The following is a 27,824-nucleotide window of genomic DNA, read 5'->3' as shown; positions in this document are numbered from 1 at the left end:
GGTCGGGTTCGCAGTTGGTGCCTGCCTGCCCTAGTTGGGATTTCGTGTGACTTGTGCTCTTGTATTTTTTTCTTAAAATTTGAAATTATTAAATTATTGAAATTAAAATTGACAAATTGACTAATAATGTTTATTTTATGTTATTTTCTGTTACAGATAAATCCAAATGAAAGATGGAACCGAATCAGCAAGAAGCGTCTTCACCCCCATCGGAGGAGCAATCACAACCATCGACTGATCCACTGGCCATCGATGTTCCGATCGAATCGTCGGAACCAACTCAAGATCCATTGGTGGAGCCTGAATCGAACACAGTGGATCCAATCGCTGATACCAATGATAAACCTCCATCAACAGATAACTCCGATCAGCAACAACCCGCTGCATCCAGTTCAGATGCAGCATCGTCGGAGCAACAGCAGCAGCAGCAGCCGACTGCCTCAGAATCTCCATCCACATCAGAACTGATCACCGTTAACAGCAGTAGCGGTAGTAGTAATGTGATAAGAACGCCGCCTCCCTCTCAGGAGCCGACCAACGATCCATTGGATATCGGTCCGAGTGAACAGCCACACAGCAATGTCGAAAATTCGACAGCTACAGCTGCCGAAGCAGCATCCACCGTAACGAATTCATCAAACATCTCTGCGCAAGAAGATGCGCAGAACTTTAGAAGGGATTATGAAAGCAGTGAAATCAGCGTTAGCAGTAGTGTGAATACGGTCGAAGATACGTCGTCCAACAATACGGCTGAGCAAAGCTCGGCAACAGTTGGACCATCTTCATCGATCAGTACTGAACAACAGCAGCAAGAAGTGATAGCCGGAGAGAAATCTCCTCAAAGTGAAACCCCAGAGCAAGGAGTGGCGTCGTCTAATGACCAACCGACGTCCAGCAGCACCAATATCAATAGCAGCGGTAGTGTTAGTAGCAACAATAATGGTTCTAAAAGCTGTAGTAGCAGCAACAGCAGCAGCAGTAGTGGGAACAGCGCTAGCGCAGGCGTCAGTAGCCTGAGCGCCGTCAATGGTGATAATAGTTTAGAGATCAAAGGTATTAGTGATTTAAGCATACTCGATGTTACCCAAGGTAACGATGATGAGATTGAAGTGAAGGTAGAAGGAGGCAGCTTGATGCACAAAGTGATAAAGTTTTCTCTGCTCAATGGAATGCAGGACAGTAGTAAACGGTTGGAGAATAGTCGACTTATCATGAGCGGTGTTAGTAACAACGGAGAGGCTACTCTTGCGACGACTTCATCTCTCAGTAGGGTCGTTTTAGGCGGTGCCCCTATGAGGCATGAAGAAAAATCTAAGGAAGAGAGTTTTAAAAGTGCAGCTGTTACGCTGGACAACAAAACAACACCTCCTGCCTGTGCTAGTACATCGAGGCCTCAGTCTGTAGAACCTAGTTCGTCGTCGTCGAGTAATAGCGGCGACAGCAATGCTGGTCATAGTGAAGGAAACGATGCCAAACAAAACCGGACAGAGCAACAACAACAACCAACGGCAGTGCAAAGCCCAACAGAAGTGCGACATTCCAGTTTAGAAAACAAAGTATCCATCACTAGTGAAACAGTGCGAGAACAAAGCGAAACCTATAACCGAAGTTCTTCCTTAGATTTTCGGGAATGGCCTCAATCCACTAGTAGTAGCAGTCCTGTAGTTCCTAGAGACCAGCCAACGACAATCGTCACTTCGGCTGCCTCCACGACTGCTCCTCAATCGCCGTTAGAAAATGCCCCCAAATCAACTAAAGAGACTGAGCAGATGCCTCCAACAAGTGTATCACATCGGCCAAAGGCAATGTATCATGCCGAGTTACCAGACTTCAGCAAGTCATTATTCTCCGCTGCAAATCTTTCTTCCTCAACGTCGTCTCCTGTTACAACTGCAACACCAAGTACTACGACTTCTACTCCTACTACTATCAGTAGCAACGAGATGCCCGCCACTAAGAGCCTTAGCCAACTGCAGATGAAGACTCCAGATTTTAGTCGAGTGCTTCCAAGCACCGCAGGGAGTCCTGTTCCAGCAAGTCAAAGTTCAATTGTCCAATCGACTGCTCCCCGGTCCCACGGATTACAAATCGCCAATCCAGATTTTTCGAAAAGCTTTGCACCAAAGGGCCAATACCCTCCGACGAACAGCAATCCTCGAATAGAAGAGAGAGTACCATCCTCCTACGTCAATCAATCGTCATTCGCCGAAATCAGTAAGCAACGAAATTACATCAGCGATCTGCAGCTGAAAAATCCTCAATCTGAAGCGATAAACCAACAGTATTCATCGGTTGTGAAGGGACCATCATCCGGTCCCAGCCTGAATAGTTATCGAATGGACAAACCACCTGTATCACAACCACCTTCCAAACCGTACCATATTCCTCCACATCCCACCATTGCGCAGTTAGAAGAACCAAAAGCCCATGTGATACACAAAGCTTCCGGAACACCCGAGGCAGCTCCTTCATCTACCAAAACCTGGAATCCAGCGGTAGACTACAACAACTCGAAACCCTACCCGCAACCCAATGAACGAGAGCGCTACTCACAGCAATATCCTACTACAGGCCACAAAGGCCCACCACCATTAACAAGTGATCCATACGCTGGTTATCCCCCTTACTCCGCTATCAAAGGGAAAGAACCACCCCCAACACCAGCAGCTACCCATCCGGGAGGTATAATTGTCAACAACGTCAAAACGTACTACCCGGAACCCTCCCAGTCGCTTCCGAAAACCAAAGAACCGGAGTTCCGTCTGGATCAAAAGGAGAAACAACTTCGGCAGGAAGGTACCATCATAACCCTAAAACCGAACGACACTCGACCTCCACCGGCACCAGCAGCCTCTCACTACCCACCTCAGCCAATGTATCAACAACAGCAACACGCACCTCGATCAAGATCACCATCGGCCGAGAGACGGGAAGCTCAAATGATGGCCTCATCCCAAGAGATTCTCTACCGAGATTTCAAACTAAAGCAATCCTACGCAGAAATGCCTCCGCAAATGCAATCGGCCCCTAGACATCCACCGACAGGGCGCCCCGTCATCGAGGAACCACGAGGCTCTCGAGATCGTTCTCCCTACGATCCGTATTACCGAGGTCCACCACCGCCAGGGGGACCTTCACCTCAACCCAGCAAAGGCTATCCAACTCAAGCTGAGCTATACAAACAACCGCCGAGTCCAGCTACCTCATCAGCTACTCCGTCACCAACCTTCCATCACATGCAGAGTCAGAGTCCAGTAACAAGCAAACACCATCAGCAGCAAATGGCTTCCGGTTCAATGAACCCCCCGTCGAATTGGCCCGGTCAAAGCCGAGTCATAGCTAGTCCTCACGGTGGCAGTGCAACATCATCACCAATTCCGGCACCACCCTCCGTGAGCCCAAATCAATTCCAACACCCGAAAAATTCTCCGAGTCCGGTTAACGTACTCGGACCAAGTCCCGTCTACAAATCACCGAGCCCTTCGTCATCCTCTTCACCGTCTCCCTATCCACCTGTCCCCGCCAATTCCATCACAAAGTACACTCAGTACTACCCGAGTGGCAACGGAGAACGGGTCGTGAGCATCGAAGTTGACAAAGAATCCTACAAAGCCGGTTTCAAAGGCCTCGATTATAATATGGAGCAAAAGTTTGCGGAGGTCTGTCAAGCCCATCGCTTGAGGGAAAACCAAGCAGTTGTTGTGAGCAAACCTAGTGATCCTTACAGGAACCCCGCTTATGCTCCTCAGCCTCAGCCCCAACAACATCCGCAAATGCCGAACGCTCAACACCCTAAACACCAAGATCCGTACAGAGACGAATACGGACGACCACGGGCTGCGCCACCAGGTGCAGTTCACGTCCATCCCTCTGCAGGTGCTCACTACGCTGGGTCACGCTACCCAGTGCCTCAAGAAGGCCCCAGTCAGTATGATCCGTACTATCCTCACCATCCAAAGACTAAAGAAGTTCGGAGGCCTGAACAGCCGCACCATTCATCACAGAGCAAAGGTCCATCCCCGGCTCCTAGTCAGAGATATGCCTCTAACGAGTCCGTGTACCAACAATCTAAGCCATCCGTAAACTACGGACCGCAACAACCACCTTCTTCAAGGCCAACTCAGCATCACCCCAGCCCTTATCAATCGGGCGGAGAATCACCTCATCACGGACCTCAACCTTCATCCGGTAGAAGTCCATACCCGGTTCCAAACAACCGTTACGAGAGGCCTCCAGAAAAACAACCAACCGTTATCAGTACACCACCCTTCAACACCCAAGAACGAACAGTTCAACGAACCATTTACCCGGAGCAGAAACCCCAACAGATGGACCCTTACCATCAACCGCATCCGAGTGGGCATCCCTATCAACAGCAACCACAGCCACATCCTCCGAAAGCATCTCAGCCGTATCCTCAGCATCCGCCTCAGATGCCACCGAACATGATCTTGTCTAATCGCGAACCAAGTTGGTCCTATCAACAGCAGCCCACTCATCATGGAGGCCCACCGCAACCTCAACCCGGACCTTCTGGGTACGGTCCGGAACGAACACCGGCAACTCGCGATGAAAGACAAAACCCGGTCATTCAACCTCCAATGAACAAAAACATCCCGGTCAAGGTGATCGCCACAACCAACCCCGTTCCTCAAACTCCATCATCCACTGTGATAGCTCCGGCCACTAGTACTACCAAATCCGAATCTCCTCTGGATCTCTCGGTGAAAACAATCAAAACCAAGGCCGATTCAACGGGAAGCGATGAATACGGACATGGGAGCCGAAGTCGCGAAGGTGTCCCGAAGGTTAACTTCAACCCCAACTTTGGAAAACATATACCCGAACGACCACCGGCAGAAAGTAGACAGCCGCAGCCACCGCAGCCCCAGTCCTATCACGTTTCTCAACAATCCAGAGAGTCTCAGCCGGTTTACCCTGCATCTTCATCAGTTAAAGCTCCTGCGGCACCAGTGGGTGGTCCACTACCACCGGATCGTCGACAAATACCAGTGGGTAGTCCAGCAATTCCTCCTGGCTATGACAAGAAAACTGACGCTTACATGTCGACAAACTACAGAGCGGTCGGAGGACCTCCACCTCCGATGAAAGATTCACGTTATCCTAGCGATAATCGTTACCCTCAACAACCCGGTAGGCCTAACTATCCTCCGGTTGACCCACGTGAGTCATCTGGGCCAAACTATGGAGCACTCCATCCCAGTGGATACCCTCACCGAATGTTGCCCGAAGAGGCTCAAGCTCATCATCCCTATTCTCAAGGTTCCAGTGCTCCTCCAAAATCTGACCCTTACTACGCAAAACCTGGATCTTCAAACAGCACTAGAAACGTGTATGGCTCCACTTATGACATGAATCGTATGCCTGCTAAACAACCAGCAATGCCTCCAAAACATCCGTCGCAACCAGACGACCCTCGCCTGGAAGATCGTCGTTTCGTCGAAAGTATGCTCAAAAAACAGTCCTCACCATCGGCTGATGTGATTGCTGATCTGCAGGCCGGTAAATTCACAACTCGACTTCCAACGGCACTTGCTCCAAACAAGAAACGACCTGCAGAGTCGATCCCCAAGACCTCTCCCAACAAAATGGTTAGGCTTGAGGAACAACCGTCACAGATCCATAGACCCTACGAAGCCACATACCGACACCCTTTGTATCCTCCGGGGAGTTCTTCTGCTCCAAGAGACTACTACCCGGTTCCTGTCAAACATGAACCTGTGAGTCCTCAACCCCCGGGGGGAGGAGGACCACACTATCAAGATAGACGGCCGGAAGCGCCCTCTATAACACGTGGTGTGCTGAACACTGCTCCACCACATCATCACTTACCTCCGTCATCGGTGCCTTCCAGCCATTCTCAAGCACGACCGATCGATTCGCATCCCTCAGTGATCACAAGCTACCACGCGAGTCGACCACTCGAAGTAGTTCGCTCAACGAGAGACGAATCTCCGCACCATCAACATCACAGTAGACAACCGGCTTACGGAGCGCCTCCAGATGAAAAACATTCCTACCCGAGACCGGAGCCCTTTCGTCACGGCCACGGTGATTCGGCAAAATACTTCGGATCATCGTTAGACAAACCAACCAACCAACAATATCACACTCCTCAAACAACTTCGTCTACGGTTGTTATGCAATCTCACATCCAATACGGTGGACATCATTCAGTTCATCAGCCACCACAACAACCAGTCCATCAAAAGCGACCGGACGTTCTACAGAGTGCTCCCCGTAATGAAATGTACCATCCTGCTCAAAGTGGTCACATAGTGCGTCCTTCTGGTAGCAGTATAGATGCGAGGCAACAGTACGAACACAATCAGCGAATGATGTCTGCTGAATCTAGCTCCATGCCAAAGATTGACGCTAACCAGTCTGTTATCACTGAACAGCCCCAGCCAGCACTGGCATCTCCGCAACATAGAGGTGTAACAGACCAATCGGTCATCTCCAAGCTGCGGAACAGCCTCGAGCAAAAAGAGCGCATCAACCAGCTGCGTAAACAAACCAGCTCCGAGATGTCCGAAGAAGATCAGTCCAAACCAATAGATCTTCCACCGTCCCACTTTCGTTCCAAAGGAGCCATGAAAGCTTACACGCCAATACCGGCCTTCGATGCACCTAACAACACTCAAAACCAGCAGCCCTTTCTTGGCGGCCAACAGGCACCACCATCAGCCGCAGCACCTCAACAGCCAATAGCACCAAGCCCAAAACCAATGAAACCGGAACCTTTAGACTCTACCCCAAAGGAACCAAAAACTGAACAGCCTCCGGAAAACGAAGGACCCTCGGCCTTCGACATCCTCGACTGGGGGAGCGCTTGCAACGAGTTTGTCGAACAACTACAAACGGGGAAAAAGCGGGGTCGTCGGAAAAAAGGCTTCGGAATGAAACGAGACAATGAACCTGGTTTGACGGAAACTTTTCGCAATGATCTACCCGGCGTGTCGAGTAGTGCAATTTCGGAAGTTCCACAGGAAGTTCTGCAATCTGCTTCCCAGGAAATGCAGGATTTGGGCTCTTCTAGTGACGAAGACAAACCGCTTCTTTTGCTTAAACAGCAACCATTCGATCCGATTGAAGACGTAAAAGATGTTCATTCCAACGCCATTCTAATGTCTACAAAAGAAAAACTCTCGGAAAAGATTGCTAGAAACATGAGGGAGAAACAACGGCTGGAGTTGGAACAAAAGCTGGAGGCTAAGTTGGGCAGATCGAGTAGTTCCGAAGATGAGTCGGATGCTAAACGAATAGTACAACGATCGAAGATGCGTGCTCGTAAGCTAAGAAACCGATTGAGCGTTCCTTTGAAATTTTCCGACATCAACACCGATGAGGAGGATGAAGAGGAAGAAGAGGAGGAGAATCAAGCGAAAGATCTCCGTAAACGCAAGCGACTTATACAGACTTCATCGGAATCGGAAGCTGAGACCCCGATCAAGAAACCGACTCGCTGTCAATCGCAAGTCAAACAGGAGAATGGCGCAGACATGAGCTCGGACGAAGAGGACCCAAAGTCACAGTCACCGAGGAAGAATGAAAAGACCCCAGAAATCAAGAATGAACCGGAAAATCGAGCGATTCATTCGGACAGTGATTCAAATCAACGGAAAACAGAAGAACGAACTAGCGGGAAGAAAACTAATCAAGCAGCTGCCGCACACTCCAGTGGAAGTGATTCGGAAAAGAGTGAAACGAGCGAAAAGAAGGAAGCAATAAAGCGTGGACGTCGCAAAGCGAAGGTGCTGGTTTCTGAAAGCGAGGAATCACTGGAATCCATGGAGACGATGACTCGATCCAAACGGAAGCTGGAACTGGAAAAGCAACGTTCCAACAGCAAGGTTCTACGAAATGACAAAGTAGTTGGAAATTTTGTTAAAGATCGTAAAAAGCATGACAACACAACGCCACAGAAAGGTAAAAAAGGATTGACGAACACCAAGTTGGACCACACCAAGAAACGCATCCTGGACAGTGATTCCGATGCAAAGCTGGCTAAGAAACGAACAAGAAAAACGTCGAAGCGTCTATCTTCATCTGGGTCGGAGAGTTCTGAGGAGAGCGACGTTGAAACTATGTCGGAGAGACTCAGAGCGCGCAGACACAAGACTTCGGAAACATCAGCTCCGTCGTCAGCTTCAAAACGAGGCCACAGTCAAGACAGCAGAACTCCAGCTAAAAACAGTAGCAAGGAGGATAAGAAAAATGCTAAACAGGAACCACCGAAAAAGCGTGGTCCGAAACCAAAGAAAACTTCAAAAGACTGCGCCTCGGAGAATACCAAAGAGAATTTTTATCCTGGATGGGAGAAAGAGCTGTACGAATATAAGCGTTCACTGAAAGTTCCTCCGCAACTGATTACGATAAGAGGGAGACAGTACGTTCACAGAATATCGGCTTCCCTTCCCGATTTGGATTCCCACCACAGCGATGAATCGGAAACCTTTTCGGAAATTGTCAAGAAGATCAACCAGAAAGATGGAGGCAAGAAGATGAAAACAAAAGCCGCAGCAAAGCAGGAAGGCAAAAGCAAAGAGGAGAGCAAGAAAATCGATGACAACAAGAAGTTCAGTTCGATTATAGAATTGCTACACGAGAGGATGCTTCGACATGGAAGGAGTGGGAAGACAAAAAAGGGCAAGGCAATCAGCGAAAAGGATCTTCTGAAGTCCAAGTCCGAGTTCGAGTTACTTCCGACACCGGGAGCGGAGAGTGAGGAACTGTTCAATAAAAGGAAGAAGTCTCTATTCGATACGGCAATCTTCAAATCGAGAACCCGAACCGAACAGAAGGTGATGCAAAGCAAAGAAATCATTCGGGAGGTTTTCGGAGGAGATGATGAACGACCTCAGTCTGCACCGCCTTTGGGTTTCGTGCCGGGACCGAAAATCTTGACCTACGATGAGATGTACAACGATTTGCTGACCAAGAGCAACAATGTTGCAACTTTTCTAGCACAGAAGAAAGCCCAAGAGGAGAAAGCTATCGCTTCGGCATCCGGTTTGACCGGTGGATCTGTGCGCATCAAGATTGAAGATTTGGACGACGAAACGCAGGACAGTATTTTGGATAAGTTCAACGCGGAGGAAGGCGATACACCTTCGGTTGCATCGGAACGAGACCTGGCAACTCCGGTCTCGTTTAAAGGTGTCGGTAAGAAGAAAGCTTATAAAAGTCGTCGAAAAGGGAGTTCTGGCTTCGACTACATCCGCAAGAAGAAAAAACCCACACCAGTGAACAATAATGGAGAGAACAGCACCCCTGTGGTACCGAAGAAAAAGCTCACGTCGGCCTTTGAGAAGATGCAATCTAAAGATGAGTCGCACATCAACAAAGAGATTCGCAGCTGGGTATTGAACAAAGGTGTTGGCGAAAGCGTTTTGCACAAGGCTGCTCGACTCGGGTATACGGTGAGTTCTTTTGAGTTTTACAACAATTTACTAAATTCAGAAACTAATAGCATAAATCTCTTTCAGGATGTCATTGTTTACTGTTTGGAGCGCCTGGAGATGGATCCAGACCAGAAAGACAACGCCGGCTATACGCCATTGCACGAAGCCTGCGCCAAGGGACATCTGGATATCTGCAACTACTTGCTGAAGTACGGTGCCAGTCATTCGGAGACGGCCGTCTCCGGAATACGACCGTTACACGAAGCAGTGGAAAATTCGTTCATAGAGGTTACTCGTTTGCTGCTGGCTTTCGGCGCCGATCCGATGCTCGCAACCTACGCCGGTCAAACGCCGATTCAGCTGGCCGAGAATAACGAGATGACCCTGTTTCTCGAGAACCACTTGATAGATATTCAAAGCATGAGTCCACTTAAAACTGGTTGGAAGTTTGACGGGCCCTGGAAAACTTATGGTAGTTTTCATATTTCAATTTAAATCTTCAAGTTATCTAACATCTCTTTTCAATTTTCAGACCCAGAAGAAAACGGCTGTGATCTGTTTTCCGATATTCCCGGGTTTTCCGATGACGAAACTCATCACAACAGCTCGTCAACGACGGAACGTTCTTCCCTAAGCACTTCCACTCGGCAATCGGACATCTACCTTCCACCACCTTCGGCACCGATACCGAAACTTCAGCCGCCAGTCGTCAAAAAGTGCGATTCTAACTCCAACATCATGAACTTCGACCTGCGTTTGGACAACGAACTGACCAATTCCATCGAGCAGCGCAAGTACAAGGATTGCGCCGTGGTGCTGAACGACATTCAGGAACTGAGTGCTGGAAGACAAAACCAGCAGCCAACCTACATCAACGGGGAGCTGACGCATCATAAGTCTCGCTGCTACCCGGAAGCGCGGAATGGGCTAACGGACTGCGATCGGGGGGCAGAGGATGTGGACAGTGGAAACGACGATGGCGATGGGGAGTTTATGTTCGAGTACGAGGAAGCCGAGCGGCCCCTTCCGCCGTTGTACTTGCTGAAGGATGACCACGCCGGGGACAAGTGGGTGTTGATGACGGATCTGTGCAACTTCCTGAAGCTGAAGTCGAAAGAGGCCGTTATGAAGCATGTAAGTACAATCCTACATAGTAAAATGAGGTTGGAGTATCAGAATTATTGATTTCTCAGTTTTCCCAACATCACCCTCTTTCGCCATGAAAGCAAATTTCCGGTTCCTACAGAGCACCTCACAAGTCTGACCTGCGCTAGTCATGAAAAGGCCTTTCCTTAACAATCGTCATCTTATCCAAAAAGATGTCACACGTTTCGATTGGTGCCGTCTGACGTTCCTTTCCGTCGTGGTCTGTTTCAAGGTTTTGATTTACTTTCTGACGGCACGTTCCCGGGCCTATTTTGGGAGGTGCCACTTCTATTCAAGGTTGCTAAAATCACAGAAAAGTCTTTGTTTAATTTTGCAAAAAATCACTGATACCACATATTTTTGGAAAACATTCTATCCTTTTACTGTCAAGTGAGTCCTGCAGATTTTTCTCAGCTTTTCGAACATATCAGCAATATAATCTCTCGTTTGCATCCGTCGGTAGACGACAGCGTATTGCTCTGTAGTGCTTTGATCACGTCCTTTTGTTCATCATTCGGCTAGATTGTGAATTTAAAGATGCACTCCCACCTGCCGCTTGATATGCGAGCCTGTTATAGTTCACTTTCTCAGCCAAAGCAATGAAACTCGTTTTTCATTGATCCCAGGCCTTGAGTCATTTTTCGATCTTAGAAACCTTGGGAGTCACTTGCTCTTTGTGGTTTAAACGATGGCATTGATCCCATTTGAACGAATGGTATCTCCGTCATGCCGTCTACTTAGGCTTGAAGGCTAACTATGGCAGTTACCGCAGCTATTCTACATCTAGTGGAGGCTGTACTTTTATGCTTATATATCGCACCCCTTTGAATTTCAGTTCCTCAAACTTCAGACTCAGGCTGGTTCCGATTAAGTCACATCAACCTTGCCCGTGTGCTTTCAAACCACCAATGGCTGATTGGGAGTCTATAAAGCTAGAGCCCGGCCACGATCACCCCCGAATAGTTTCTACTCTTTCTCTTGCTACAGAAAAGATCGTGCGGCCTTTTAAGCCTCACCATGCGTATGAGTCCAGATTAGGGTTATACCGCGCCCTAAGGTGTCATATGAGGCTCAAGACCTTTTTTTAGCTTGTTGAGTAAGGTTAACTATCTCTTTCTCTACGTTCATCTTCTCTACTGATCCGTATCAGATCGCACATGATCTGCGAGATGTCGTCGACTATAGTCCGCCATAAATGTGCGTCGCTACACATTTCATTCTCAACATTCTCAGCGTTCGAGGTTAGAAGTTCCCTACACCTTGAAATGGACCTGGGGCAGTCAAGGATTTCATGTTATGCCGATTGCTCCGTATCTACGCATTTCGGGCAATGTAGGCGAGCTCAACTGATGAAGGTATTGCCTTAAGTACCCATGACCCGAAATTATCTGCGTTAGGTGAAAGTAGAGCTCTCCATGCTCCCGGTTTAAGCCGCGGGATTAGCCTATGCGACAATCTTGCGTTGCTCGATGCGCCCCAATGCTCCCGCCATTTGGCATTGACGCTGCTCGTTGAGCTTAACGTACTCCTCAAACAGCTCTTGCTACGTATCACTCTTTATCTTCCGCCAGATTTGATGTCAATGGGATCATGTCTGCGATGACAAATCTGCATCTTTATGCACTGAGAACTTGCATGGCTATTAGCAGAAATGTGCTCAGAAATTTGAATCTGTTGTGCTCTACATCAAGGGCAGAGCTCCAAGATGCTCCTCCGTATCGTAGTTTCAAAAGTTCTACGCTCGAAAGGAGGCTACTCTTGCTAACGTCGATCGTCACAATAGCGCAGTGACTCACAAAAGATGTACATTTTTTCCGGACACTTTTCGGTCGGCGTCCTTGGGCCGCCGAATTTCGCCAGTGCAACTCTTTAGGCTTAGACCAGTGGGTTGTCATGAACGCTCTGGCACAGTGTTCTGAAACTGATCTACTTGCTTGGCTTAGTAGCTTATGCTAATGTAATGGAAAGTTGATTATAATAGTCAACACAAATAAAAAAATCGAAAACATTGGTTCAAATTCTACTATTGGCCACATTTTATTTCACCCACCCAATCTCCCGACTATTCCGGTCATTTTTGTTAGAGTGTAGTTTCATTCAAATTCCACTTACGGCTCACGTCCGACTGTCTGCCTCGCCTGGCCATGCTGCTGTTGGAGTTGTTGTTGTTTTGTTGGTGCAGTATTTTTTCTCCGGAACCAGAGGTGTGCCTGGTATCCCACGACGCACGACCGCCTGGCCATGCTGCTGCTGTTGCTGGACTTGTTCTGTTACTGGTGCAGCACTTCCCACACAGCCGGATGTGTGCCGTGCATCACACCGATGGCGACGCAAATCACACCATAGATAAAGTTCTAAAAATCAACTGTAACACTAAAATGCTGGTTGCTCGATATACAAAATATCTCGTTTCTCGATCGGCATCGTTTTTCGTCCGTTGAGCTCGTCTCCTTGTTTCAAGCAGCTAGTTAGCACATAGTTCGACAATTTCTGAGGTCCATCAGAGAGTCACCACTTGGGTATACTACTTTCAGACATATTCGGACACACTCGATTAAAAAGTCCCTCGCCGAAACGGCATTCAACTCCGACGTTGGCCTGGCATTAAGGCTATAAGGCCGTCGTGTGCCGAATTTTGAGCAGCTGATCCTAGTCATTCGCCTGTTACAGACACGTACGGGAATCAGATGAAACCCGACGATAATGTCATCCCACTTCGACCCGAGACCCACCAAACGGCGACGTGTAGACAGTCTGCCCGAGAGTATTCCGCGACGTGAATACTCTTCCTCCTACGAGTTTGACTGCGAAAAAGGTGATGTCTTATTCCCGCAGCATCCGTAGCAGAGGGTGCGTTCTACATAATCTCCTGTCTCGCTTGGCTTTTAATAGGCTGTGGCCCGAATAAGTTTGTCCAACTTTGTATTAGACTTTCCGATAGCTGCAAATGATGCCGTCAATATTTCGATTCCGTCTCGGGAATGTATCTCTTACTATCTCCTGGATAGCAGCTACTATGCCAGTCTTATCCTTCGGATAGCTTCTGATTCATTCAGGTTAGTAAAGTTTGGTTAACCTACGTCGATCGCAATTTGCGTCTGTCTCCAACTCCTGTATGTCAAGTGTTGATGTCATCACACATCTTCTGCAACATGTTGTAGCCTGTCGTGTCTGATCCGCAGACGGCGAATATGTTTGCACGTTCCTCTCCAAATCTTGGACAATAGAATACCACGTGTTCGGGTGTCTTCTCCGCGTGGCCGCGTATCAGGCAGACCGCGAGGCCACATGTCCGAACCTGTGGTGATATTTCTTGAAGCATCCATCACCAGTAAGGAATGGGGTCATGTAGAAATCCACATAGCCATGCTTTTTCCAAAACCACGATGGGTCCACTTTCCTCTTTCTGAGCTGTCCCACAACGCATGCAGCCTCCGACGAAACGGTGCGTCATGCATTGATGACCCGCAATTTCATTCACCTCTCCGAGTTGTTCGCCATTATCCTCATAAGTGCTGCCGGTTCTGTTGCCGCCTGCTTGCTAACATACATGGCATTTAAAGCTGAGGCGGTCGTCAATCACACCCAAATATTTAAGCTCGCGCTTTGGTCCAAGATCCAAGTGTTTGCGGTGGAATTTTTTTTTGTGGTGAGCCAACTGCAAACTCTTGGAGTGCATCCAGTTTTCCACCGCTTCTACAGCCTCTGAAGCTCTTAGCTGGGCGATTTCTGTTGAGTAACCCGTCGCTAGTAGAACGACGTCGTCCGCGAAACCAACCAACTTTACTCCCTCATCGTACGTAATATTCGCAAACACCCGGGCCCAGTATCGATCCAGCTGTAACATCCATTTCCTGAAATCCTTCGCTCGTCATGTTTTGTAGCTTATATTAGAAATAGCTTTCCGCTAATTTGCACTGATATTTCGGTACTCTCATTTTTATAAGCGAAGATGCAATCGCTGCCCAGCTGACAATATTGTTACTACCACACAAAAACGATCCTCTCTTCCCTTCTCGAATCTGGCTTTATCAGCCGTTTCGATGACAGTTCGAATGGCGTCGACTGTGCACCGCCCTTCTCGAAAGCCGAATTGATTGTTGGACAGTCCGCCATCGCCCTCGGTGTTCCACTAGAAACGATGCAAGATAACCTTTTCCAGAACTTTTCCAACCACATCCAGTAGGCATATTGGTTTGTATGCCGATGGGTTCCCCAATGGCTTTCCTTGTTTGAGCAGCAGAATCAGCTTCTGCCGTGTCCCAAACTCTGGAAACATCTTTTGCTCAATACAAATTTGCAGCGACGATCGGAACATTTCGGGAAATTCCACAATCGCTGACTTTACTGCAAAGTTCGGGATACCATCCGGAACCGGAGCCTTTTCAAGCTGAAGGGATTTTGCGATGTCCCGCAGTAACTCCTCCTCGCTCGTATCCCAGTCGTACGGTACTTGTGGCCAGCTATGGACATTATATTGAGGGAACAGCTCTTTCGTTATTTCCCTCAGTTTGTTGAGGCACATTACAGGTGCGCTACCGCTTTTGATTTTTGCCGACTTAATTTGATTGCCAGTCCAAGCAAGGATCAGGACCCTGACCCAGGATCAAATTCCATGATGAGAATCGAGAACCTGAAATCGGGGTTTAGAATAAGAATTGAGATTAAGGCTCGTTTTGTGTATTAGAGTAATCCGATCCGATACTTCTTTTAATGGACATTTAGAATGATAATCGTAAGTTGTAGAACAGTTCATTAACTGCTTTTTTTTTCTTCCAGATATGCTCATCCAGCAACGCCATCACCTCAAATGGTCCATCGACGGGGCAGCAGTCAAATAACACAAACGCAGGAGGAGGAGGAGGCCAAACAGTGACACCCAACTCCACCGGTGCCACCCGAGGCGAGCTGATACGGGAGATGAAGATCGAGGAATTCCTGTCCCGCTCCAGCTGCCTGCAGCTGCTGTGCGCCGGCGAGAAGCTCAACATCAACTCCAACAAGGTGATCCTGGTCAAGTACAACGACAACGTGCGCAACCTGCTGCAGGTGCAAACGCGAATGACGAGGATCTAGATCGGAAATTGTAATGAATGATTGAGTAGGATTTCAACGGAATGATCGGCAAGGATCAAGAAGAAAAAAAACCACACAAGCCTCAAAACAAACACGGAACTCGATAAACGAATAACAGAATATGCCTTATTGTGTATGTGTAGAAGGCCAGCTGGAACTGAGGGCTGGATGTAATTGGTTTTAAGATGGATCGGAGAGGTCACCACTATTTTTTTTGTAGAACGAATTTTGTTGGTGCTTTTCCGAGAATCGATCGTGTGATAAGTGGGAAGGATAAGACTAAACAAAAAAAAACAGACATACACCTAGTGTAGTGTAGAGATGCTTTGGGGACGACGATGAGGGAACTCAACTTGCTCAGGTTAGAAACAGTTAGCTGCTGAAGAAAGAAGGTGTCGAATACGCTATTAGTTAATTTTTAACGATACGTTTTTTCGAGTCAGTTAGCTGAAGATCAACGGAAAAGTTCCGTGTGTTCAATATGTACTTCTGTCAAAAAAAAAAAAAAAAAACGTTCAGTTTCTTCCAGCTGTTTCTTCGGCGTTCGAAAGTTGAAGACTGAGTAGATTGGTTTAGGAGGAAGGCACATTCATTCAAGATCAACCATCAACAACAATTCAATGCAAACTATGAAAAAAAAAATAATGACTCAAATTTGTTAGCAAACAAACAAAAACACTCCGAAAAATACGCCTGCAAGATAGACAACTGAACCGTGCCTTTCCGTGCGTTTGTACGCAAGAAAGCAAAAAAAGAGTTAGGAAAATGAAATTTTCATCACGCATTGACTGTTGGAAAGATTAATATTTTGTAAAAATCGAAAAAGTTAGAGAACATTTTTATTGTTTTGTCCCTCTTCTAAAAACGACAATAATTTAACTCACATTTGAAATGTTTGTTTGTTGTTTGTAAAAAAAAACTCATACGTTTCCACTACCAGTTACGTGATAGTTGAAAAATAGTTTACATACTTTATTAAGTGTACATTATTCGTTAGTAAATACTAGTGTGATTTACATCTCGTCGCTTGTACTCCGACGTGAATTATTTCTTTTTTTCTTTTTGTCTATAAACATATTTATTTTTCTTTAGTTCAAATTGGTATGTTAATGTTTCAGTTAGTATTACTCGATCATTATCGTGTTCCGGTTGTTGGTGAAAATTATAGTTTTTAGTTCATCAAGTTTTAAGTATAGTTCCAATCGTTTTCGAGACTCGTATAAGCCAGTCCTTCATTGGTTTTTTTGTGTCTGTACATATTTTGTATCAAATAACTCATTTTTTCTCGTATGACTTTTACTGTTGTAAGTATGAAACTCATATTGATTGTGAAAGCAAACCCCGAAAAAACCAATCGTGACTACCCTTACGATTATTAATAGTGGGTGTGCACTAAGTGCAGCACCAAAAAAAAAACCGAGAACGAAAAACGACGAAACTGAAAACGTCAATTGTTGAACAAATACACACAGAAAGTAGGTCCACCTGGACGCAAACCTCTTTTTTTGTGCAGCAGCAACATCCGTTTATAGAATAGAATTCGATGCAACTTTAATTTAAATAAGCAGCTTTAGGCTTAGGATGGAACAGAAAAGCATATTCGAAGCTTGAAATCTGTCCCCACTTCTCTCTTAAAACAAAGAGAAGTAAATAAAACAAAAAAAATCAAAAATAAATCTAATAGAACGAAAGTAATGAGTTGAAGAAAAGGAAAAGTGATTCAATCGGACAGGAAACATTTAATGAAAGGTTTCGAAAGATAAGCAAATCGGTGGAGGGGATGTTAGTGAAATAAAGCAAACCAACTAGCCTATAAGTAATGAAGACTACTAGTATCGATAATTTGATATGAAGAACTAAAACACAACACAACAATAAATTAAATCATATACAAACACACCCACTAACACGTACACACTTGTGCAATCGCGTAAAAGCAGCAGATGAGAAACGGAAACGAACTGACTAGGAAAGCTTAGGAGAATAGGAAGTAGAAAATGGTTAAAGCAAAACCAGCAAAGGAAAGGTAACAAATACGGCAAGCCACTTTGGTCAGCCAAGGCGGAGCACGAAACAACTCTGATGACGATGATGATTGATTATACATATTAAAACAATAAAAAGAAACAAAATAAACAACTAAAACAATGTGTAGATACAATGAAATGTGATTTTCGTAAAAAGAAAGGAAAAACAAGAAGAAAATATACAACATATTATTGAACAACTATTATTTGAATTAATCTGTAGGATGAAAAAAAACGCAGACTAAGCAAAAGTATATTATTATGAAAGCATAGAATAAAATTCGAAATAATTAAAAACGGTTTTATTATACTTCTCATTCCTTAATCCGAAAACACCCTTGTCTTGAAAAATAACGTGATAAAATGATCATTTTCCTCCTAAATATAGTTTCAGAATTCGATAGCTTCTTCTGTTTTGAAAGGAATTTTACCTCTTTCAGTTATCAAATTATGATCGAACAGCATCCTTTTTCGATTGTAGATGTTAGCACACTTATTTTATATTTTTATCTCACATTAAACCCTTTTTCCCTCATATGAGTCTCTTTCGATGTATCTATTTTAACGTCCGTGTTAGAGGCAAGGTTGTCGAAATAACAGAAAAATAAATAATTTCACAGAATTTTGTGCAAATTTTTACCACAGAATCTGTGTCTCAGAAGCAGAAATTTTGAAATGTTCAGTGATTTCACAGATTTTTATAATTTTGTTCGTATTTCCAAAATTATAAATGTTGTTTCCAAATAAATTTTGAATTTCTAACTTTGTTTTGGAAAAACGTGCTAAGATTGGTCAATTTATTTTTCGTAAGTGAAATGTAAAAAGGATTTATTTCTTCCTGACTTTTCAAAGAAACTGATGCTGTTTACATCACAGAAAACCATCATAAAATTTCTGGGTAAAATCACAGAAAAAATGGATTTTTTTTCGCAAAAACACTGAACTATATTTGGCATAAATTATAAATTTCGTGTAGTAAAAGGATTTTCAACCTGGCCGGTCTATTCAAAAGCGCACCATCTAACTAAATGTATGTATATGTATGTATGTTTGATCCGCCAGTGGCTGGTAGGTCTTTCGACCCGAGTCGGTACGGGAGGTCTCGATCACACATTCAAATATTGTTCATACTTAACTCATCAACAATATTTGCAGTACAACCAAGGGGTCCGTTACCACTGGCTTGGGACAGGTTTGACTCATCTCACTCCCTTCCAACTGTTCGTTACAAATAAAGAATCCGGAAAAGGGACCTATATAGCCTATTCATGATTCCAAATTTGCCGAAATACTCCGGCTGGCTTAAACCCACAATCCATTGTATATCAGTTTTCCGCTCGTTTGATGCCCTGTCCTACCCCCCTCTAATCCCCAAGAATAGAGTTAAGCTATTTCAAATATATAATGAATAAAAAGTTACATATTTGAACAAATTTTTCCATCTTACCTTTCAACCAACTGCACTTCGCTTACCTCGCTCACCATATCCTTAACCTGAACTTTTGTTTATAACTGACAGGCTGATGTTAACAGATTTAGATTATGATTACCAAAAAATGACAGAAGCTCGAAAAATGATACGATTAAAAAAATGAATAGGACGCTTACAACAATTACCGATTTACCGATTTCATGTAACCTGGACATGATTCCTAAAAATCAATTTGCATTAAATATGGAAAAAAATTATCCAACGCGCTTGCAAAATTCCTATCAATCGATTGATTCTTAATGCTTAAAATGCCTGGAACAGTAAGGAAATATTGTATCTGAAAGTATTTGGATTGTTTACACAAAATCAAAAATTTATTTAAATTCCCGCACCATCGAACTAAATCAACATAAAAAAATACACTTATCCCAAAATTACTGGAAAAAAATTATGAAAAATAGCAAAAACTACGAACAAAACAGAAAGAACAAGTTACAAAAATGTCGAAAATATTATGTTTCACTAACGCGAAGACGACACATATTACAAAAGCTACACAAAAGACAAATATGTTAAAAATGACGAAATTTAAAAAAAATAATGCCAAAAATGACGAAAATGGCAAAATTATAAGAAACACAAAAATAAGATTAAAATGACGTAAAAATGACAAAAATTTATTAGGATAAAGGCAAAAGTGATTAAGTTGATAAAAAAAGTAAATTGACGAGACAAAAAGAATTTAAAAAAAATGCAAAAAATGAGAAAAAAACAAAACATTACAAAAAAGCAAAAAAAAAAAACGAAAAAATGCAAATAGGCAAACATGAAAAAAGATAAAAAATGACGAACATTATAGAAGGGACGGAAATACTAAAAATACTGACTTGGCAAAAATTACAAAAATGATAATAATGACTGAACAACAGATGTACCAAATAAAAACCAAAAAAACAAATCTCAATTGAAAAAATTGAAAAAAATGACCAAAATATTACATTTCTCAAACGAGAAAAATGACACAAATTACAAAAATACTTACACAAAAAGACAAAAAGGATAAAAATTGTCAAAATTTGAAGAAATACAGAAATGACAAAAATAATAAAAGTGAAGCAAAAACTACAAATAAGCTCAAATGACGAAAATGTCTTAAATGAAAATATGAGGATAAATGAAAATGATAAAAAAAAGAAAAATTTGAAAAATATAAAAATAAGATAAAAATAATAAATTACAAAAATTGAAAAATAATGGCAGACATGATAAAATGACAAAAAAGCAAACATGCAAAAAAGGCGAAATTGCCAGAAGTGACGAAAATTTAACAAAATAAAAGCTGATTTCTGCGAAAATGTCTGAATTGGTGAAAAAGTCAAAAGTTGCGACATAGCACAGAAATTTTGATTAAGATAAATGACTTGAAAAACAGAAATAAGAGCATGATACAAAACGACAAAAGACGAAAATGATAGAAAAAAGGCAAGACGAAAATGACAGCAAAATAAAATCATATGAACAACGTAAATAGCTAAACTGATAAAAACGACATACATGGTTAAAATTACAACGTTGACAAAACTAACAGAAATTGCAAAAATGACAATAATGATACGAATTACTAAGTCACAAAAATATAAAAATGTAATCTATTAGTTATTTTTCCTTTATTCAGTATAAACTTTAATGAAAAAGTTAAAATATCATGAAAAATATCGAATTTTTAGCGTATTTAAACATTCGCGACTTACTAGGCCAAATCTCCACTGTGTCATAAATTATAACAAATATTCTAGGAAGGTATCAATTTCGGAAAAACTTAAAATCTAAATTTAAAAAAAATTATAAAACAAATTTTTGAAACTTGATTCTGCCTTTTACAAAAACTTAACCCTTCGTTTCATAAAGTAACAAATTTGCAACAATTTATGTATGGAAAAATGGAAAAATCGTATTTTATTTTAATTTTTTTTCTTGATGTACACATCATTTCCAACTGTTTAGAATAATTTTTGAGGAAAAATAAAAAATCATGAAACGAAGGGTTAAAGAATGATAAGAAAATATTGACATTTAACTTAAAGCTTTTCTACTGTGTACATCTTAATTCGCAGGGTGCTGCCACCTATTAGTAAGTAGGTGAAGCAGCTATCGTACATTTCATTTTCGATCTGTTCCCTAAGCTTTCCCGAGGAGATCAGGGTAGCATTAAAGGTTTCAAAATAACGTTGTTTTCGGAACATTAAAGTTCAGGATTTCTTAACATTTTTTAAAATTTTTTTTAAATTTTTCTTGATATTGTCATTTCTGTAATTTTTGTAGTTTTTATTCCCATTTTCATCGTTTTGCCATTTCAATCGGTTTCGTCATTTATGCCGTTGTTATCATCTTTAGTAGTTTTGTTTCTTTTGCCTTTATTGTCTTTAAGCATTTTTTTTTCAATAGATATATTTCCCCCAGGAATATTCAGGGCATTTAACTTTTTCATTTTGGGAACATTAAAGGCTTGTTCGACGGCCGGCTGCTCAATTTTGCACAAGAATTTTTGGAGGTTAATTGTCCCGTTCTTGTCCGTACACGCCAGTATATGTGCGTGAGAAATGCCAAAAACAAATCTAGTAGCCTGTTATTTTGGCTATTTTGTAACTTTAGTGATATTTGTCATTTTTCCCATTCAAGTTACTTAAGTCGATCTTGTTATTGATTCATTTTTGCCATTTGGATTGTCCTTTTACTTTTTTTTTTCAAAAATTTAGTCATTTTTGCCTTTTTGTCATTTTAGTAAATATTTCAATATTGTTTGTCATTTATGATCATTTATGTTAATTTTCTCATTTTCGTCATTTTTTTTATTTTTGTAATTTTCGTCAATTTTGTCACTTGACCAATTATTGTCGTATTTGTGAATTTTCTCATTTTTGTGTCAATTTGGTCGTTTCTGTCGTTTTTGTCAATTTCTACAATTTCATTTGCGATTTGTTCCATAAGATTTAAGGTAGCATTACAGCAAATATAAGTAGTAGTCAATGATCTATATTAAATTTTGAACTATATTTAATTAGAGCAAGTTCACTCGTGTTGGAAAAAAAAATGGTAGAAATTTAGAAACTTTTAGCACATTTTTAAAACTTTTCCATGCGAAAACCTTTTAAAGATCTGCGGCTTTCAAGAATTTTTACAACACGTGTTATATTTTCGCATGCTGTGATGTAAAAATAGAAATATTTCTATCATATACCTACGGCTGAAATAGAAACAGTGCTGCAAAAAAATACAACGGCCAAAGATCTTGAAAACATTTTTTCATGGTAAAATTTTCAACAAAACAGTACAGGTTTCAAGATAACGGTTTTTTTGGAACATTAGAATACTAACCTGTAAGTTACCTGAAATGCCTGTAACTTTTGCTCTACAAATACAGGAATTTGAGCGAAGCTTCGAAAACAATAGTGAATTGTAATTGTAATTGTGCTTTATTTTACAACGCGATTAGATACCCACCTAATCTACCTGATATTTTTTGTCGAGAAAATTTCAGGCTCCATGGAATTATTTGTTGTAATACCTATCACGCTCTTTTCCTTTTATTTTACAATTTGCTTCAAATTTATTTCATTAATGTGATTATTTTCACTGAGGATATATTTCATCGTGAATTGAAATATAAATTATGCCATATTTGTTTTCATCCTGGTGGTGCACCGGTAGTGCACCAAGTGCTGTCAAAGCGTTTTTTTTATATGAAGATGACAGCAGTTGGTGCACAACCATCTTTCCACCAGATGAAAACGAATATGGCATTAGATTCAAAAAGATTTTGAATTTAGATTTTCGCTTACAGCTATTACTCACCTCTTTCACCAATAAAGATGCCCATGGAGCTGAAAAACGAATAACTATTGCAACCGTTTACTAATCAACTCTTTGAAAATCCACGAGGTTTCGCAATTTTTGCAAAATTTGAATTTGAATTTGAGCTTCCGGCATCCCAGACACCCAGACAAGGTACTGTTTCAGTTTCAGCTTGTTCCGCAAGTTAAATTTTGCACCTGTCAAAATGCCGTGAGAGAGCATGAGCACCAGAGAAGACGAGAGGAATTTTCCGCATGGCTCTCTCTCTCTCAGTGGTAAATGAAATTTTCGGTATGGGTGGGGTGGTTCCCCCGAAAAAGTAAAACATCTGTTTCAGAAAGTTGTAAAAGGCTAAAAGAAAGTTGTACATTTATCTAGATATTATCTAATTAATGTATTTTAAAAGTAACCAAAATGCTTTTTGGAAACTTTTCTTTTCAAATTTTTCAATTTTTTGAGTTATGATACCAAGCAGTGAAACATATTACTCCATTGCTTGGTACCACAATTTAAAAGTTTTGGTTTCATACGCAAATTTTTTCTGTCTATGTTCAAATAAAATTACATTCTTGAAAATTGAAAAAAAAACCTGAATTTCCGCAGAAGTTGCTACTAATTCGAAACTCGGCAAACCTATGCTATGCTATGGTGATAATGCTTCATATGCGGCTTTTCGAACCATATTTTGATTGAAAGTCGCTCTCACTTTTCTTTTGCCACTGAGCTCTCTCACTCTCTTTCTCTTTTTTTGCTCTCCCTCCCACATCCAACGCACCCAATCAGCCAACAGCAACAACAGCAAATCGCCCAAACAGTTACGAAACGGGAGAACCGCTGGCCAATTCCGTTCATTCCGTGTTTTCATCGTGGCCGCGAAGGGTGTAATCGCTGTATGACGACGGACGAGTGACGGTGTATAGATTTCTTGATGCGCTATTTTTCTCGAGTGACGTTTTGCGAAATTGAACCAGCAGCAGCAGCTGGACAGTAATATTCAGCATTTTGTTTTTGTCGCTGAGTTTGTGTTTGCTGTTTTTCACATTTGAAAATTACGGTACCCACACTTCCGGTAAAATCTCTATGTGGAGTCGACTAGCGGTGGATAATTACCTCCAGCCAGGCCAGGAATAACTCAGGTAACAGCAGATCGAATCGCGAATAAAATTGTGCAAAATTCAGCAAACGTGTGCAGGAATTTTCTTGGCACACACGCAAGGGGCTTCGGGGGGAATTTGCGAGCGAGTTGCGAAATTCGGAAGATTGACGACGGAGGAGCCAAACACAGCATTATCTAATATTATGTTTTGGTGGCCGGGTGCGGAAAAGTGACCATCCGGTGGAGAAAGGCAAACAGTTCCATCCAGCCCGAGTAGAAAGTCTTACGAAAGGCTCGCCCAAAAAGGAAGGTTGGTAATTATCCGCGGAACGACGACGAAGTGAATGTGTGTACCTACTGGGGCAAGAAAGTGAGTGAAGAAGAAAGCTCGCCTTCGGATTTTGGCCAGAGACCGCGGGGGAAAATCGCCAAAAATAGACACCCTGCTGCCTGTTGGTGGATTCGAAGGTAAAGGCAATATATTAATGGATTTTTTGCTCTGAAAAATTTCACGGTTTATGATTTCGTTGACCAGCTTAGATAATCTTTGCAGTTTTTTTTTTACTGCTGTTTGCTGCCAAACAAGGCGCCATATGGAGGGCCGAGGAAAGTGGATGCGCCTCCAGAGGGGTTGGGATCATGTTTTTGTTATACGCTCTAAATTTATCGATGCTTTTCCTGCCCCAAAGAGTCCAAACTCGTGTTATCGATTAAAAGTTACGAGTCATTTTAGATGTCACACTTGATGGCTCAAGGGGAGAAATTTTTGCGATAGTAACGTGAATTTGCAAATAAAAAATAATTTTGGGAAATTTATAGAAAAAGTACAAACTTGATTGATAGCTAAACTATTTCATTACCTTGTCGATTCCATCAATTATATTGTATCCTATTTTCATGTGAACTCAGTGATTGACAGTAGAGCATCGCCAGATTGTTACAAAAAGGTTTAAAAAATGATAAGACAAGATTTTTTGGAAAGAATGACAGCTTACTGTTAAGTTAAATTTCTTTAAAAAAAAATACAGACAAGATTTAGGGGTTGATTTTACTTACCTACATTCAGACATGACAGTTTTTTATTTATCCCGATAACAAGACTTCATAAATTTGGACCACTTCAAAAAATATAAATTTTTTACTTTGTACTTTTTTCGGGAGTTTTAGCCCTTAGGGTTTATTCATCATTATTTTTCAAATCAGACAATTTTGATAAATGTGATTTTCAAAAAACGAGTGCGATCATTTTTTAAATTATTCAAAGTTGTTGAAAATGCTTAAATTTTTATGCGTATTTTCTGTTAGGTTTTTTTTAAACTGATTTATTCAACTTCATTTTTTTAATCAAATAAAATTTTCAAAAATTCTTCAAAAAATATAAAACTTTGGCATTTTTCTCGTTTTTAACGTTTGTGTCATTTTTATCATGTCGGTTTTTTGTGTATTCTGTCATTTTGAACAGTTTTTCATTTCGTTTTCGTTTTAATGAAAAAAATGAAAAAAAAAAACACAAAAATTAAAAAAATGAAAAAATTGACAAAAATGCCAAATATAACTAAAATACCTAAAACGAGAAAGATACCGAAAATGATGAAAACGACAAAAAGACAAAAATCGCAAAAATCACAAAAATGCAAAAATGGACCAAAATGAAATGACAAAACTACTAAACTGACAAAAATGACAAAAATGGGAAAAATGAAAAAAAAGGAAAATAATAAAAATTCCAAAAATGACTAAAATAGCTAAATTACCAAAAATGACAAAAATGACACAATTGACAAAAATGACACAATTGACAAAAATGACAAAAATGACAAAAATGACAAAAATGACGAAAATGACAAAAATGACAAAAATGACGAAAATGACAAAAATAACAAAAATGACAAAAATTTAAATAATTACAAAAATTTGCTAAGTTACAAAAATTACAAATATTCCAAAAATTGCTTAAATTACAAAAAAAAATAAAAATGACAAAAAAAACAAAAATTTAGAAAATGACAAAATAGACAAAAAGGGCGAAAGTGACAACATGTATGTATGTATGTATGTATTGAATCCACCTTGGGTTTACGGCAGCGCCGCGGTTTTGGCAAAAAAAATAACCCACACGTCCATCTTGGCTACCACGCAACACGATCATAACCACTCAATGAGACTTCTAAGGGAATGGAATCGTAAGCAGAGGCACTAACGGTATCCAGGGTGAAAAGGGGAAAAGTCTCGAGAAGCTATAACCATATTGTTGACTAACCACGATAGCATGCAAATTATAATCCCGCCGCCAAGGCTTCCGAAAAAAGAGTGCGTCCTTATTTTACAAAAAGTAATCAAATACTTTATTTTTCTCAACCATGCCAAATTCCCTTGACATAAATTGAGGAACGTCTAGTATTCAATGCGGTACTAGCATACACGGTAACCCGCTCTTTTTGTAAAACGAGGATACCCAGATGCCCCTTCCCTAGATATTAATATAATACAATAGATATATCATGTAATGAAATATAATATGAATATAATGTTATAGTGTATGTAAATCATGTAATATGTATGACATTGTATTAAAATAATATAATTTAGTACAATATCAAAACAGACAGCCGGGCTCCGACCAAACCGCGCCATGATAATATTTTGAAACAACAGAAATTGAATCTCTTGCAATTCATATTCTAGATCTAAAACACGAATACTATTGGTAACAATAAATTCTTCGGATTATATGAATTCTTCGAATTATAAACTGTCGACTCTGATAAATAAACATAAATGATTTTGTCTCTAGTTGAAAATATTACAAAAAGGGCGAAAGTGACAACAATGACAAAAGTGAAATTTTGTTGTCATTTTGGTCATTTTTGCCACTTTTGTCATTTTTGTCTTATTTGTCATTTTTGTCAATTTTAGTCTTTTTTGTCGTTTTTGAGATTTTTGTCATTTTTTTCGTATTTGTTATTGTTGTCATTTTTTCATTAATGTCATTTTGGTCATTTTTGTCATTTTGGTTCTTTTTGTCTTTTTGTAATTTTTGTCATTCTTGTCATTTTTATAATTTCTGTTTTTTTTGTCATTTTTGGCATTACAAGAATGACAAAAATGACATAAATTGGAAAAATGACAAAAATTACTAAAATGATAAAAATGACAAAAAAAACAAAAATAATGAAAATGACAAAAAACACAAATGACAAAATTTGCAAAATGTCAAATTACAAAAAAAGGCATAAATGAATCAAATGACAAAAATGACAAACTTCAAAAAATTAAAAAAAAAATTGCAAAAATGACAAAAATAATAAAAATTGTAAAAATGACCAAAAATAAAAATAACAAAATGGACCGAAATGACAAAAATGTCAAAAATATCAAAAATGACAAAAATAACAAATATGACAAATATGACAAAAAAGACAAACATGACAAAAATGAAAAAAATATCAAAAATTACAAAAATGACAAATATGACAAAAATGAAAAAACTATCAAAAATTACAAAAATGACAAAAATCACCAAAACGACATGAAATGTAAATATAACAAAAATGAAAAAAAAAATGTCACTTAGGCAATTTTTTTTTCATTTTTGTCATTTTTACAATGACAAAAATGTCTAATAGGACAAAATTGACCAAAATGACAAACATGACAAAAATTTTAAAAATGGCAGAAATCTCCACAATGAAAAAAATGACAAAAATAACAAGAATGACAAAAATGAGAAAACTACAAAAATAATAAATTTGATAAAAATGGCAAAAAAT

At 41.0% G+C, this 27,824-nt stretch overlaps 2 protein-coding genes across 3 annotated transcripts in view; both read left to right on the top strand.

Moving 5' to 3' along the window:
• LOC129758010 (mucin-17-like) overlaps positions 1 to 16,274 on the top strand; it is a 105,344-nt gene extending 89,070 nt beyond the window's left edge. The window contains exons 3-6 of the mRNA XM_055755427.1: positions 157 to 9,443; positions 9,510 to 9,897; positions 9,958 to 10,559; positions 15,351 to 16,274. Coding sequence (XP_055611402.1) covers positions 174 to 9,443; positions 9,510 to 9,897; positions 9,958 to 10,559; positions 15,351 to 15,647 — 10,557 coding nt within the window. The 5' untranslated portion in view covers positions 157 to 173 and the 3' untranslated portion in view covers positions 15,648 to 16,274. The remainder of the gene's footprint in view (positions 1 to 156; positions 9,444 to 9,509; positions 9,898 to 9,957; positions 10,560 to 15,350) is intronic.
• Positions 16,275 to 23,801: 7,527 nt separating this feature from the next.
• Positions 23,802 to 27,824, top strand: part of LOC129750899 (E3 ubiquitin-protein ligase AMFR-like) — a 135,030-nt gene continuing 131,007 nt past the window's right edge. The window contains exon 1 of one of the 2 annotated variants that reach the window (XM_055746067.1): positions 23,802 to 24,094. The gene's annotated coding sequence lies outside the window, so the exon portion shown is untranslated. Of the gene's footprint in view, positions 24,523 to 27,824 lie in introns of both variants that reach the window. The other variant, XM_055746066.1, reaches the window with a different exon arrangement.

The sequence above is a fragment of the Uranotaenia lowii genome, chromosome 3 (genome assembly GCF_029784155.1).
Source record: "Uranotaenia lowii strain MFRU-FL chromosome 3, ASM2978415v1, whole genome shotgun sequence".
NCBI lineage: Eukaryota > Metazoa > Arthropoda > Insecta > Diptera > Culicidae > Uranotaenia > Uranotaenia lowii.
This window is presented reverse-complemented; position numbering and strand designations above follow the sequence as displayed.